Raw genomic sequence first — 13,367 nt, 5'->3', positions numbered from 1 at the left:
CAACCAATCAGAATTAAGCAGGATACTTTCAGAAAGCCATACAAACACGAGCAGCCAAGAACAAATCTGGGTGCAAAGGCCCCGTGTCCACGCCCGCCGTGCCCCGAGCAGCGGCAGCCCCGCACTCACTCGTCGATGGCGATCTCGGAGGGGATCTCAGACCAGAGGCGGGCGTACTTGACGGGGGTCACCTGCTCCTGGGGGTCCCTGTCCACGTGCATGTGCAGCATCAGGCGGCAGAAGGAGGCGCGCAGGTCGTAGGGCAGGTTCTCGTCAGCCATGCAGCGCAGGATCAGGTCCACGTCCAGCTGCCCCGAGATCTCGTTGATGGCCAGGTACTGCCGGTCCAGGCACATGCGGGCAAAGAGGTTCAGCTGGTATCTGCAGGGGAAAGGGGAAATATATATAGTGTATATATAAAGCAAAGAGGTTCAGCTGGTATCTGCAGGGGGAAAGGGGAAATATATATAGTGTATATATAAAGCAAAGAGGTTCAGCTGGTATCTGCAGGGGAAAGGGGAAAAGGAAATTAGATAAGTTAATTTAGATGGGCTAGAGGATTATGGTTGAATTTGCTGTGTAAAGAGTGTGTATATATATGTATATACATATATATATACACACACATATACACATACACTTTACACAAAGTATATATATAAAAATACACACTTGATATAAATATATATATAATCTACTTTAACCATTAGAAACAAAGCATATAAAAATATATATAAATAAGCATATAAAATAAATATAATAAGAAAATATATAAAATATATTTTATAAATATAAATAAAAAATAAAATATAAATAAATATAAAATAAATATAATAAGAAATATATATATTATATATATATACTTTATATATATAAATATATATAAAGTATACTTTATATCCACAAAAATATATATAGTGTATATATAAAGCAAAGAGGTTCAGCTGGTATCTTCAGGGGAAAGGGGAAATAGAAAATTCTATGTGTTAACTTATATGGGCTTGAGGATTATGGTTTAATTTGCTGTGTAAAGTGTGTGCATATATATATACACACACATATACACATACACTTTACACAAAGTATATATATAAAAATACACACTTGATATAAATATATATATATACAATCTACTTTAACCATTAGAAACAAAGCATATAAAAATATATATAAATAAGCATATAAAAATATATATAAATAAACATATAAAATAAATATAATAAGCATATATAAATATATATAAAGTATACTTTATATCCACAAAAATATATATAGTGTATATATAAAGCAAAGAGGTTCAGCTGGTATCTTCAGGGGAAAGGGGAAAAGGAAATTAGATGTGTTAATTTATATGGGTTTGAGGATTATGGTTTAATTTGCTGTGTAAAGTGTGTGTGTGTGTGTATATATATACACACACATATACACATACACTTTACACAAAGTATATATATATACATATACACTTGATATAAATATATATATACAATCTACTTTTAACATTAGAAACAAAGCATATAAAAATATATATAAATAAGCATATAAAATATATAAGCATATATAAATATACAAAAAAGCATATAAAATAAATATAATAAGCATATATAAAGATATATAAAGTGTACTTTATATCCACAAAAATATATATAGTGTACATAAAAAGCAAAGAGGTTCAGCTGGTATCTTCAGGGGAAAAGGGAAAATAGAAAATTATATGTGTTAATTTATGTGGGCTTGAGGATTATGGTTTAATTTGCTGTGTAAAATACATATAAAAATGTATATACAATCTACTTTAACCCTTAGAAACAAAGCATATAAAAATATATATAAATAAGCATATATAAATATATATAAATAAGCATATATAAATATATTTCAAGTATACTTTATATCCACAAAAAATATATATAGTATATATATAAAGCAAAGAGGTTCAGCTGGTATCTTCAGGGGAAAAGGGAAAAAAGAAAATTATATGTGTTAGTCTATGTAGGCTTGAAGATTGTGGTTTAATTCCCTGGGTAAACTACATATAAATATATATATATAAACTACTTGACTTTACAAACAAAATGCCTACTTTGAAAGCAAGTATGCTTGAAAAAACTTTTATCTAAGAGGTCTCCTTTTGAGCTCCAATGGGCTCAAATAAAACCAGGTATTAGGAATTTTCCTGCAAGAATCATTTGAATGAAAGAAACAATTCAAAACAAAATGGTTATTTAAACACATAATCTAGTCGTGCTTTCTGCACTGCCACAATTGAGTCTGTCAAATGACTCTCAGGGGTTTATAACCCAGACACAGGAATTTGGTCTGGGCTGAAACCTGACCTTACACTATGCCAAGAACTCTGTGTCTTGTCAAGTCATCTGGAAACCTCAGCCGTGTCAGAGCTGCCCAAAGCAGGGCCTGGGCTGTGCAAGCAGCCCTGCACCCCTCCACGCCCAGCCTGGGGCACCAACACAGCTTCGTGCTGGTGCTGCTGCCAGTGCAGGACCTAAGGCTGGGGCAGAAAGCAGGAGGCACAGAGAACAGTGACTTCTTCCAAACCAAAAGCAAAGCAACCCACACACCCAAATCCTGCAATCCTCAAGTGGACAGAGATCCCAGTGGTACCTGCAGGGGATTTTCCAACACCCACCAGCAGGAAACCAAGCACAAAGGGCTTGGGAAATTCAACACGCTCAAAGCCTGAACTATTTTTTAAAAACCAGTTTAAACTGGGTCATGTCAACACCTGGACTCCTCACCACAAGTAACTTTGTGCTTTCAGCTCCCACTCCTGAGAGCCTTCACCCTCCCTCTCTGAAGGCTGTTTCGTGCATGGAACAGGAGCTTTGCTGCCCAAGCACAGCCTGTGCACCCAGGCCTGCCCAGGCAGCCCTGCTGAGCTGGGAGCTGCTGGGTGCTGCTCACCTGTAGTAGCTGAGCACGTCCCTGTCCTCCTTCTGCCCCTCCTTGGCGTCCTGGGCCAGCTCCCGGATGCTCTTGCTGCGGATCTCCTTGTTGCTGTCCCTCCAGAACAGCCACACTTCCTCCTCATCCTCCCCAACCTCCAGGGCATTTTCTCCACTCGACACCTCCTCAAATTCAAATCGAGAGAGCACCAGCCTGGGGGAGAAGGGGAGGTTATATTGCAGACCCACATACATCCTTCACATCACTTCCAAGACACTTGCTAAAATGCATCTTGCCCTTTCAGCAGGAGCATTTTACTACACCAACTCATTGGGGTGTATTATTGAAAGCATTAGATTATAAGCTTTCCATTCAACCTTAAGAAGATGAACATTTCAGCTCCTTTCAAGTGAAAAAGATGAAGAAACAAGGAAGTTAAAGACACATAATAATGGACTTTCAAAAGCTTCTTCACAGGACAACTGATTCAAAGGTCATTCAACAGACCAGGAAAAGACATGGGAAAGAAAAAAATTGATTAATTCTCTATCTCATAAATGCCAAATGGATCAGAACTTCTTTCTATTTATGTGATGAAGTAACTAGAAATAAATCAGCTCCTGATACTAAAAAGGCTTCCAGTAAAGAAAATATCAACACCTGAAAAAATCCCAAATTAAATACTCAAGGACAAATAAGTGATGTACCAATACTAAGAGTTCATGGAAATAAATACAGCCTTTATGATTTCATGACAAGAATTACATGTGCAAGTATACTCTCAGCCATTTGTATTTTAAACACTACCTGCTTGCCTTTTGCAGTATTTTAATAATGGCTATCTATTCCCTAGTACATATATTGAATAAAGCATTTTTACCAAAGACAAGGGTGATTTGGTGCTTGCTATGAGGCCTCAGCAATGGCAGAGCAGAGCTGGAGCCCCAAACCCCACCTCAGTGGGAGGAAAGGTGAGCAGAGCTGGAGCAGCTTCTGCTCTGCTGCCAGCTGAGCTCCCTCAGAGCTGGGGGAGGATCAGCCCAGGAGCCTGCACACCTCCCTGCACACAAGATCTGTGTGCTTGGGATCAAACAGGAGAGATCTGAGGGGTTTCTGCCTGTGGGGCTGAGGATGCACCTGGCAGACACCTGCTGTCCCCAGCCCTGCTACCCGTGTTTGAAAAGGATCCCACACAATTAATTCCCTGCTTCCCTGGGATGTGCCAGCAGCATGCTCAGCTTTGAGCCACCTTCCTTCTGCTTCACACCAGGAGAACCATCTTGAAAGGCACAAACTTACTTGGTTTCAATAAGAATGTCTGCATTGGCTGGGTTCAGCACGGCCTTACAAATCAGCTCCTGTGTCACGGGAATAGACTTGTTCATGGAGACACACAGATCTGAGAGGTAATCCAAAAACCTGTTGGAAAGCACGAGCCAAGAGGGTATCAATCACTGTTGAAGTCTACACTGAGGCAATCTACATTTCAGGAAGCAAACATTCAGAACTCCACTTGAACAGAGCAGAGCAAGACTTGCTGCCCGAGGGGACAGCAGGGCGAGTGCCAGAACACAGTGAACTGGCTGTGCCTCCTCCTGAGCAAGCTGGCAGGTACAGACTTTCCCCAGAAGGAGAAGGGTAATCACATATTCAGGAATGCAGCTCTCACCTGGGCTCCCTATTTTTCCTCACGAGACTCACAAAGGTGTCAATCTCAGCAGCTGTGATGTGCTTCTCCAGGAGCTTGCGGTTGTTATGGAGCAGGGCTGTGATGGTGTCCTCAGCCAAGACATCATAGCCAATCTGCTTCTGCATGAAGCCAAACTGCTTGGCAATGTATTCCTTCAAAACACACAGGCAAGGAGCAAGGGGGTGCAATTAGCCCTCAGAATTCAAAATAACAGAAAACAGGTGGATGTTTGTCAATACCAACATCCCAAGAAGCAAACTGGGTTGGATCCAAATTGTTTGTGTGAAAGAAAGCAAACAATGACAGACAACCTTGACACCTCTATCCCTCCCCTCTCTCCTGGGCCAGACAGCAGCAAGGCATTTATACTTTTCTGACAGGACCTTGTTTTTAATACATGGCAACAAAACTGAACAGCCTTAATTTACAGGGCAACTTTCAATAGAAGCTGTAGTCAGCAAGAGTGAACAGTCCTGTGATTCACCTGTGTGGGACAGTTAGAAATTCTGTTGTTTTCTAAATCTCACTTAGAACCAGTGCTAATTACATTATAGTCTCTGATAGATGAAAAATAGAATGAAACTGAGCAATCCCAAAACCTCTTGCTGCCTGTGCAGCCACAGCAGAGCAGGGTTTACTTTATGGGATAAAGCTTTTTTAATTTTTTTTCCATTTGAGCAGAGGAACCATGCTGGTGCCACTGATCACGACAGAGGTATTTCCAACCTGGTTTTTCCTGTAGTCCTGCTGGGAGTGCCTGAGCACCCTGTAGCAGAGCCTGCAGATGTGCCTGAAGGGCGCGTGGCGCTGGTCCCCCAGCTCCTCCAGCCGCAGCATCGGCCCGTCCCCACTGTCCGTGAAGGGCGCTTGCAACAGCTTGAAAATCTGCAAGTTTAGTAAAAAACACAGACACGGCCCCATGAGGCACTGCCTTCTCCTGCTCATAACTAGTGCCAAAGCTCTGTGCCTTTGTATTTCCAAAGGTACATCAGAAACAGGCTGCAGTCACCATGGTTCTTGGCCACAGAGCAGCCCGGACAGAAGATGCTGATCACCTTTATTCAACAGCATCTGCTGGAATTTTTAGTTGCAGCAATGGTGAGCCTACAAGCCACTGCCCAGAGCCTGCTGAAAGCTGGAACTCAAAGGACCTTTTGGTCCCAATAATTTGAGACCAGAGTTTCACAGAGCCACAGAATGGCTTGGGTTGGAAGGGCCCATGAAGATGATCTCGTTCCATCCCTCTGCCACATGCAGGGACACCTCCCACCAGGCCAGGCTGCTCCAAGCCCCATCCAGCCTGGCCAGGTTCTCTGTTACCAGGTTCTTTTTTCCAAGAACTCTTCCCATAGGCAGAGCTCAGAGAAAACCCCAGCCTACCTGCTTTAGAATATTCTGCTCTCTCATCAGCTTTTGCCGTTCTCTGTTCGGTTTAGAAAACACCACCTCAAGGACGTCCTGGCCAGAATTAGTTCCACCAGTAACAAAGTAGACCAAATCCTCCAACAGCTTGGTAACAGATCTATGGAAAAGCCAGAAGCTGTTAACATGAGAGTACAAATTCTGTGTGCTAAAAGAGCAGTGCCAGGGTAAGTTTACACAGATTTCTAAATGCTAAGTGAAAAACTAACAGCAATTACAGGCCGGTTAAAGCTTAGAGGTTTGCACAGAACTTAAAATTAGAAACTAATGCTCCCCCATTGCTGCAGCCTCACTGTCCAACAGCTAAACCAGAGCAGCAGCAAGGCAAGAAAATCCCTTTAGGACAACTCTGTACTTGCCAAGTTCTATTTGGCACTTCTTTCAATTGCCACAAAGCATAAATCAGGTGATAATCTCTCCCAAATAAAAGGCACTGGCTATGGAAGCACACGGGCCCTGGTGTGACACAGCCACCACCCCTGTGCTCTTTTTGTGTGGCCCCATTTTCACAGACACGGTCAGAGGATTTGCAGCAAGTCACATGCTCAGTCCTCACAAGATGGATTAGGAATTCCCACACTCCATTTGCAGAGGCATGCTGGGGATTAGTCCCCCAAAGCTCACAACATTTCTCATGCTCTCACTTCATGGAGGACAAGAAAGGCTGGACAGACCAGGCCTGAGAACCTCCACTATGGACACAACATCATCAAACCCCATCAAGGAGGAAACCAAATTCCTCTTCTATAGCTTACTCTGATAAAACTGTCAAAGAAACAGATACTGACTACAGGAAACAACATTATCTGACCCCAATTCTGGCTTCCTTACCTTCTTTCATTCTGGGTTATTGTTCCCTTTTCCAGCTTGCCAGCAATGGAACCTAAAACTTTGCTTGCATCATTGGCAAAATCCAAGTCCCGAACCTCTGCAGGAGAGACTGGCACTATGGCAAAAGCTTCTTTGTCCTCCTTCACTGGAGAGGTCCCAATCTGAAAGGCAGAGAAGCTTTATCAGCAAACCCCCAGGCAGAACAAAGCAGTGGCTCACACTCAGGGACAATGAAAGAAAAGCCACCCTCTGCTTAGGCAGCATGGGAGCACTGCTGAGCCCAAACTCTGAGAACACTCTGTACAAGCTCAAAGCTGTCCCTAAATTCAAAGGAGCAGCAGGTGAGATGGCAAAATGTTGCTGTAGCCAGTGGAAAAAATATCCTGCTCCTGATGACTGTTTTGGAGTAGAAGCTGAACAGTCTAACTAGAAAAATACAAGGAATCTGAGCCATTAAGAGCAAATGTTGCACAGGCACTGTTCATTACTGTCACATGCTCAGTTTGTGACAGGCTCAGGGAGTGAAACTCCTGCCAACACGTATGGAAGTACAGGAGTCAAGGGATGTGCTTACACAAAGTCACAGAACTTACTTTGAGCATCACAGGTTTCTCCTCCTCTTTATCGATTGGGATGTTGGTGCTGTGAACCCAGGTGTTGGTGCAGAGGTGCCTGAGCCTCACGTAGGAGTTCCTGAAAGAAAGTCAGGAGTGCCCCAGCATGAGTCAGCCTCCCAGCTGGGAAACCTTTGCATTGCTGGGATTTTGAGATGCTGGCAGGAACAAGTGGAAAAGAAGTGTCATCTCTGTCCACCCTGCATAGCACAACTGGAACAGCATTCTTATTGCCTCAGCTCGCTCTGTGAACTCACCTGAGGAGGGTTTCTTCTGTAGTGGAAGAGATTCTGTTCTAAAATAGAATCACAGCTACTTTGAGCTGCTGTAACTCAGCTGCTGCACAGCAACAATCTGAACCTCTTCCCATCCACTTTCCCGCTGCTATCAGCTGCCAACTTCTCCCCTTACCTCTGGGGTTTTCAGCTCCCTGATACTCCAAATATGGGTACCTGATGATTTAGGGAGTTGCTGAATAGATGGAAGAAACTTGTTGTGCTTTCTCAGTGGGAACAGCAGCAAAGAGCTGTGTGCAGAGTGTGGCACTTGGAAGGGTGCAGCAGCTCTTCAACAGCAAGAGGTGCCACATGAACAGTGAAGAACACACAAACAATAGAAAACCCAGTGCTAAATAGTTGGTGTTACATCCTAACTGGATGAATGCCTTGCTAGAACACACAAGGCTTTTAGTCCCAGGTCATTCCTGGCAAGGAAGTCACTTAGGAAGTCACTTAGTCTCAATTTCCCCATGTGTATAACGGTGTTCTCTTACTTATACCTCAATTGTAAAGCACTCAAGGCATTTTCTGATTATTTGCACATTCATTAGACGAGGAACCTGATTCCAAAGGATAAAAGGAAGACAGCGTGGGGCAGCTTTGCTTTAAAATCCCAGCAAACCCCCAAGCTGCACAGAGGTCGCCGTACCTGGGGACGAGGCTGTCTCCCCCTCGCAGGGTGGTGGGGTCCAGCTCGAAGATGGAGGAGATGTCGTTGCCCTCAGGCACAGACACCAGGGAATAGGCCATCTTCTCCTGGGGCCCCCGGCCCCGCCGCATTGCCTCCTGCTCGGGGTCCAGCTGTGGAGAGAGCCCAGGGCCTCAGGGGAGCCCTGCAGAGCCCCCACACACGGGGGGCACTCTGGGCCATGGGTGCAGGACACCAGGACACTGACAGCAGCTGCTCTGGCCACGCACACCTTGCTTGCTTCCCCTGGGTCAGCCCTGAGTGCCAGCACAGCAACTCCCCCTCCACGCAGAATTCACCTCACAGACAGGGCCAGAAGAGACAAACCCCCCCAGCCACTCACCCACACACACTGGGAGCTCTGCCTGCCTTCTGATAACACACATCAGCTGAGATCCCCAACCCTGACACTGCCAGCTCTCCAAACATACCCCACACATTGCAATTACCCCTCTCACCACATAATTAACGAGCTGAAAACATAAAAACCCGGCCACACCATGTACCAACAACCTTGCTGGGAAATAATCAGCTTCAGCAGCAAAAATGGGAGCCACATCCATCAATCCCAGGCAAGAGAAACAAAAAGCCAATCAAGGAGTTGGAAGTCCTGCTGCTCACACTACAGCCTGTGCTGCTCTCAAGCACAAAAACGTGTTCCAAAGGCCATGGCACCAGAAGGATCTTTATTTCCAAGGTCCCAGCAAATCCCCAGCCTCCTCCAGCAAAGTAAAGATACATCAATTGGATAAAACCCTGGGGCTGCAGATGAAAGGACAAAAGGCTAGGAAAAAACAAAGATGAACTGAGAAAAAGGAACAACAACTTTCTCCAAATCCTTTCCTAAGGAACCCCCAGCTGTCACAAGACCCTGAAGAAGCTGCTCACTTATCCTGGCACGCAGGAACCAGCTGTCCATGCATCTAAATCCTGGCTGCAATCTCCAGGGTGACCAAGAAAGCACTTTCTCAGCTTCTCTGTGGTGGTGGCACCCAAGGGAGTCAGCACTCAGGCACCTGCCTGTCAAAGCCCTGCTGCAAGGCACTGCCATCCTGGAGCAGATGGAAAAGGTATCCAGTGCTGCTTGTGCCTCAGGATACTCCCAAGTTAACATATTTGCAGTCAATGAACTTGGCTGCAAAGCAGTGACATTTAAAGTCTGATTTTGTAGATGGGAACAGGCAGTTATCTGTATGGAACAGAAATACACTTTGGGAGTGTGCCTTCAAGGGAAGGAGCAACTCTACACTCAGAGTCCATCTGGAGAGAAATTCTGGGAGAAATTCGCTCACTTGGAATGAATTCTCTGAATTTCAGCTGTCTCCTTCATCCCCCCCAGCAAGGGGAGGGAACACAGTGGGGGACACAGCTGCTCTGCCTGTCCTTTGGGAGACAATTGGTCACTTCTTCACACCGGGGCAAAGCTGAACACGAGCAGTAAAGCAGAACGCAGGAAACGGGGCAATTCAGGGAGCGCCGAAATTCAACCCCAAAGGTGACAGGAGCAGCCCCCTTTGGTGCAAGAAGGTGGAGCTGGCACCTCACCCATGCCCATGGAAACCCTTCCTGCACAGCCCTCTGAGGGACAAGGAGAAAGCACCACCAGAACCAGTGAGCTGTGCACAGAAACCCTGCACAGATCTGTGCACAGATCCTGCTCGCACTTGGATCACAATGGAGTTTGGATAAAGTTGGATAAGGCAGCCTACACCCTCCTGTCACCAGTGAAGGATAAACGATGTGGCAATTTCCTGTCAGAGCTGAATTATGTGCTCCTGGTCTCTTCTTGCTGGTCTATTTTTGCCATCTAGTGGTAAAGAGACAGAGCAGGGAAAAACCAGCGAGCTGAGACAGTGCATGGGTGTTATCCATGCACATGTCAGCAGGAGCAGGGTGTCTACCTAAAGCCCCTCAACACTGATTTAACTTTCAAACAATTAACCCAACAAAACACCTCTGGATTGCCCCCACACCCCAGGGAACAGCTGTGGGTGGGGTTTGTTCAGTTTTTTTGCCATGTTTACTGCAGTCAAGCTGCCAAATGCCACCAAGAAGTAATGAGGATAACAGCTCAGTATCTGAGGGCGAGGGAAGAATTTAAATGGCCAGGCTATAATGAAAAATCCTTTTAGGAGGAAAAATGCACCCTGCAGGATTTCCAAGCATCACATCCATCTCTTAGGAATGGAAGGAATAGCTCTTTGTCATACCCAAATGGCTCAAGTCCTCCATAATACAGGATAAATGGCCAAGAAAGCTGCATAAGCCTATCATCAAACCCAACTAAATAAATAAAATCCACAAAGCAAAGTGCTGTTCCAGTTTTCTCTGTTTTCAGCTCCTGAAGCAATGCTGGGTCCCTCTGACATCAAAGGGAAGCTTCTGCCAATACAGAGCACCACACACTCAACCTCTGACACAACAACATTTACTGACAACACAGACTGGCTCCCACAGGAAAACCAGAGGAATGGCACTGGAACCACTCTCCCCCTGCCATTCCTGCTGTTATTCTGCTTTCCTGAGACAAGGTACAATAACAGCAAATTTGCTGTTTAACACAGAGGTCAGACAGGCACAGCACTGGGGGACATTCCCTCAGGGACGAGTCCCATCTGGTGTCACCTTGAGCACCTTGATCTCCAGCCCACAGCAGGACAGAGCTCCAAGGAAGCAAACGTTGAGGAAACAGGAAGACAGAAAAAGATACCACAAAGGGAGGAGTTGAGGGGGGTTCAGGTAATGTGCTAATCCAGTTCCAAGTGGGTTCTGCACTAAGGTGTCAACACCCACTCTTTGGACAGGCCATAAAGGCCTCCAGAGGCTTTCAGGTTTTTAGTTTCTTCACTAACAAGGAAGCCTGGGCCAGCTGTGCACTGGCCAGGGCAGCCCTGGGCCCGTGCCAAGCCCTCCTGAGTCAGGGGCAGGACCATTCCCTTGCCTATACTTACTGAGGATTGACACTCCAGGTCATCTTCCTCATAGTCAGGGTTTACCTGATGGAACAGAATCACAGGCAGGTCAAACTCCAGCACAGCTGCAAGGGGCACACAGCCTGAGCATCAGCTGAGCTCCCGTGGGCAGCAGTGCCCTGCACTGCCCCGGGCATGCAGAGCACACTGCCCACACCCAGCACGGCTCACCAGGCTGCCAACCTGACACATAACCTGCAAACGTGCAGGGAGAGCTCTCTCATCCAGGGGAATCACTACAGGAGCAAGAGTACACAGTTACCCAGTTAATGCTTTCTTTTTGTTGTTTAAATTCCAAGTGGAACTTCCAGCTATAAGCTACTGGAGAAATCTTTTAGAACAAACATTATTGTAACCAGGGATCAGGTGAGCAATCTCCTCTGGGATATTCTTGTATGATCTCAGAGCATTTTTTTGTTTTGGCGGATTAGAAAACCCAAGATTTACTGGAAAAGCTCTACACTGGACCACTACTGAAAAGGATTTGCAGTGTGCATGTGACAAAATGCTTCTGGTTTTCCAATCTGCTTATCAGAAGAATATAAAATAGGACTTTAATCTGGGCTTTTCTCTATCTGCAGTTCTTACAGACTGGTCTGAAGTCAGTGTTTTCATTTTATACTCAGTTCTATGCTTCTGCTCAAAAATCAGTGATTCAAGAGAAATTACCAACACTTGAATTCATTTTCCCCCCAAGGCTCTCAGTCATTTACCATTTATTCATCAGTTAATAAAGTCACATTGAATCCAGTGGCCACATGACAGGATACTATTTAGTGCCTATTCTTTGCAGGAGAAGTTCTCGGCTCGAGAATTCACACAAAAAGTGCAATCAGCTCATGACTACCCCAAACCACGATATTCCTTCAGCTCTTTCATCTCATCTCCTACATTTAGCATCTCTTTTGGTATTAATCCAAATGACCTCTCTCCTCCCCTCCCCATGTCCAGTTCCAGGGTGGGAAACGACAGATTTGGAGAAGGTGCCAAAGGAGGAGAGCACGGTGTGAGGCAGGCAGAGGTGCCAGCCCAGCCCACGTACCTCTGCTGCCAGGTAGTGCCCCGTGGCCAGGTGCTTGAACCTGAAGAGGCTGTTCCAGTAGCCAGCTCCCCCCCGGCAGGGATCGTGCTGCACCACCTGAGGGACAGGGAACACACCTGGAATGCAGCACAGAGCCCCCTCCCTGCAGGACCTGCCTCATTCCAGTGCAGGGCTGAGAAATGATAAAAACCTTTCATCTGTCACCAGGACTGTGCAGGGAATGCTCTGAGCTGGCTGGGAATAGTTCCCCCAGCTTGTGAATGAATTAAGGAAGGGGCTCTCTATGTGCATGTGCTGCCAGGTCTTGAAACAAACCCCTACAGCAGGCAACAAATCCATTACCCTATGGCTATTACTAAATTTCTGGCTGTTTGAAGTGGATGAGGGAAGACACCTAGAAATATTTCAAATGCAACAATGCTGTACAAAAGAATATTTGTATTTACTGAAAAAGTGGGGCAAGGAGTGCCTCCAACACCTGTAACCTCATATTGGCTGCTCTGTGGGTTAGGGTTAATCTGATTCCTAAAGAAAACTCATCACAGCTGACCTGCTCCTTTCTGCTGAGGGAAGAACTCTCACCTGTCCAGGTAACTGCACACACATGGGGAGTTACCACAGACTGATAACATGCCAAAGTCATGCTAATTACAGGCAGACTTTCATTTGAAATACAGGAGAAGCTGAATGTCACAGCAGATACTTCTGGAAAAGGAATATAAAAACACCTATCCATCATTACAATTTATTTTTTGATTCTTATATGCATTTCATAATTGAATCAGATTTAAAAGTCATAAACCAATGCTAATAATACCAACAGACTGAGGCTATTTTCAGAAGCCAGTGATGGCCAAGGTGTTAGTCACTCTGTTTAAAAGCCAAGTGAATTTAAAAAGCCAGTTCAGACAGACTAGCAAGGGGCT

At 45.2% G+C, this 13,367-nt stretch overlaps 1 protein-coding gene across 1 annotated transcript in view; it reads right to left on the bottom strand.

Annotated features, from left to right (window-relative positions):
* The window catches only part of ITPR1 (inositol 1,4,5-trisphosphate receptor type 1), a 161,515-nt gene that overhangs the window by 93,755 nt on the left and 54,393 nt on the right, over positions 1-13,367 (bottom strand). The window contains exons 10-20 of the mRNA XM_054639984.2: positions 12,442-12,537; positions 11,379-11,423; positions 8,389-8,540; positions 7,441-7,540; positions 6,848-7,008; positions 5,975-6,116; positions 5,321-5,479; positions 4,574-4,746; positions 4,204-4,323; positions 2,923-3,117; positions 130-381 (exon numbers count right to left, since the gene is read on the bottom strand). Coding sequence (XP_054495959.1) covers positions 130-381; positions 2,923-3,117; positions 4,204-4,323; positions 4,574-4,746; positions 5,321-5,479; positions 5,975-6,116; positions 6,848-7,008; positions 7,441-7,540; positions 8,389-8,540; positions 11,379-11,423; positions 12,442-12,537 — 1,595 coding nt within the window. The remainder of the gene's footprint in view (positions 1-129; positions 382-2,922; positions 3,118-4,203; positions 4,324-4,573; positions 4,747-5,320; positions 5,480-5,974; positions 6,117-6,847; positions 7,009-7,440; positions 7,541-8,388; positions 8,541-11,378; positions 11,424-12,441; positions 12,538-13,367) is intronic.

Source organism: Agelaius phoeniceus, chromosome 11 (genome assembly GCF_051311805.1).
Source record: "Agelaius phoeniceus isolate bAgePho1 chromosome 11, bAgePho1.hap1, whole genome shotgun sequence".
Classification (NCBI taxonomy): Eukaryota; Metazoa; Chordata; class Aves; order Passeriformes; family Icteridae; genus Agelaius; species Agelaius phoeniceus.
This window is presented reverse-complemented; position numbering and strand designations above follow the sequence as displayed.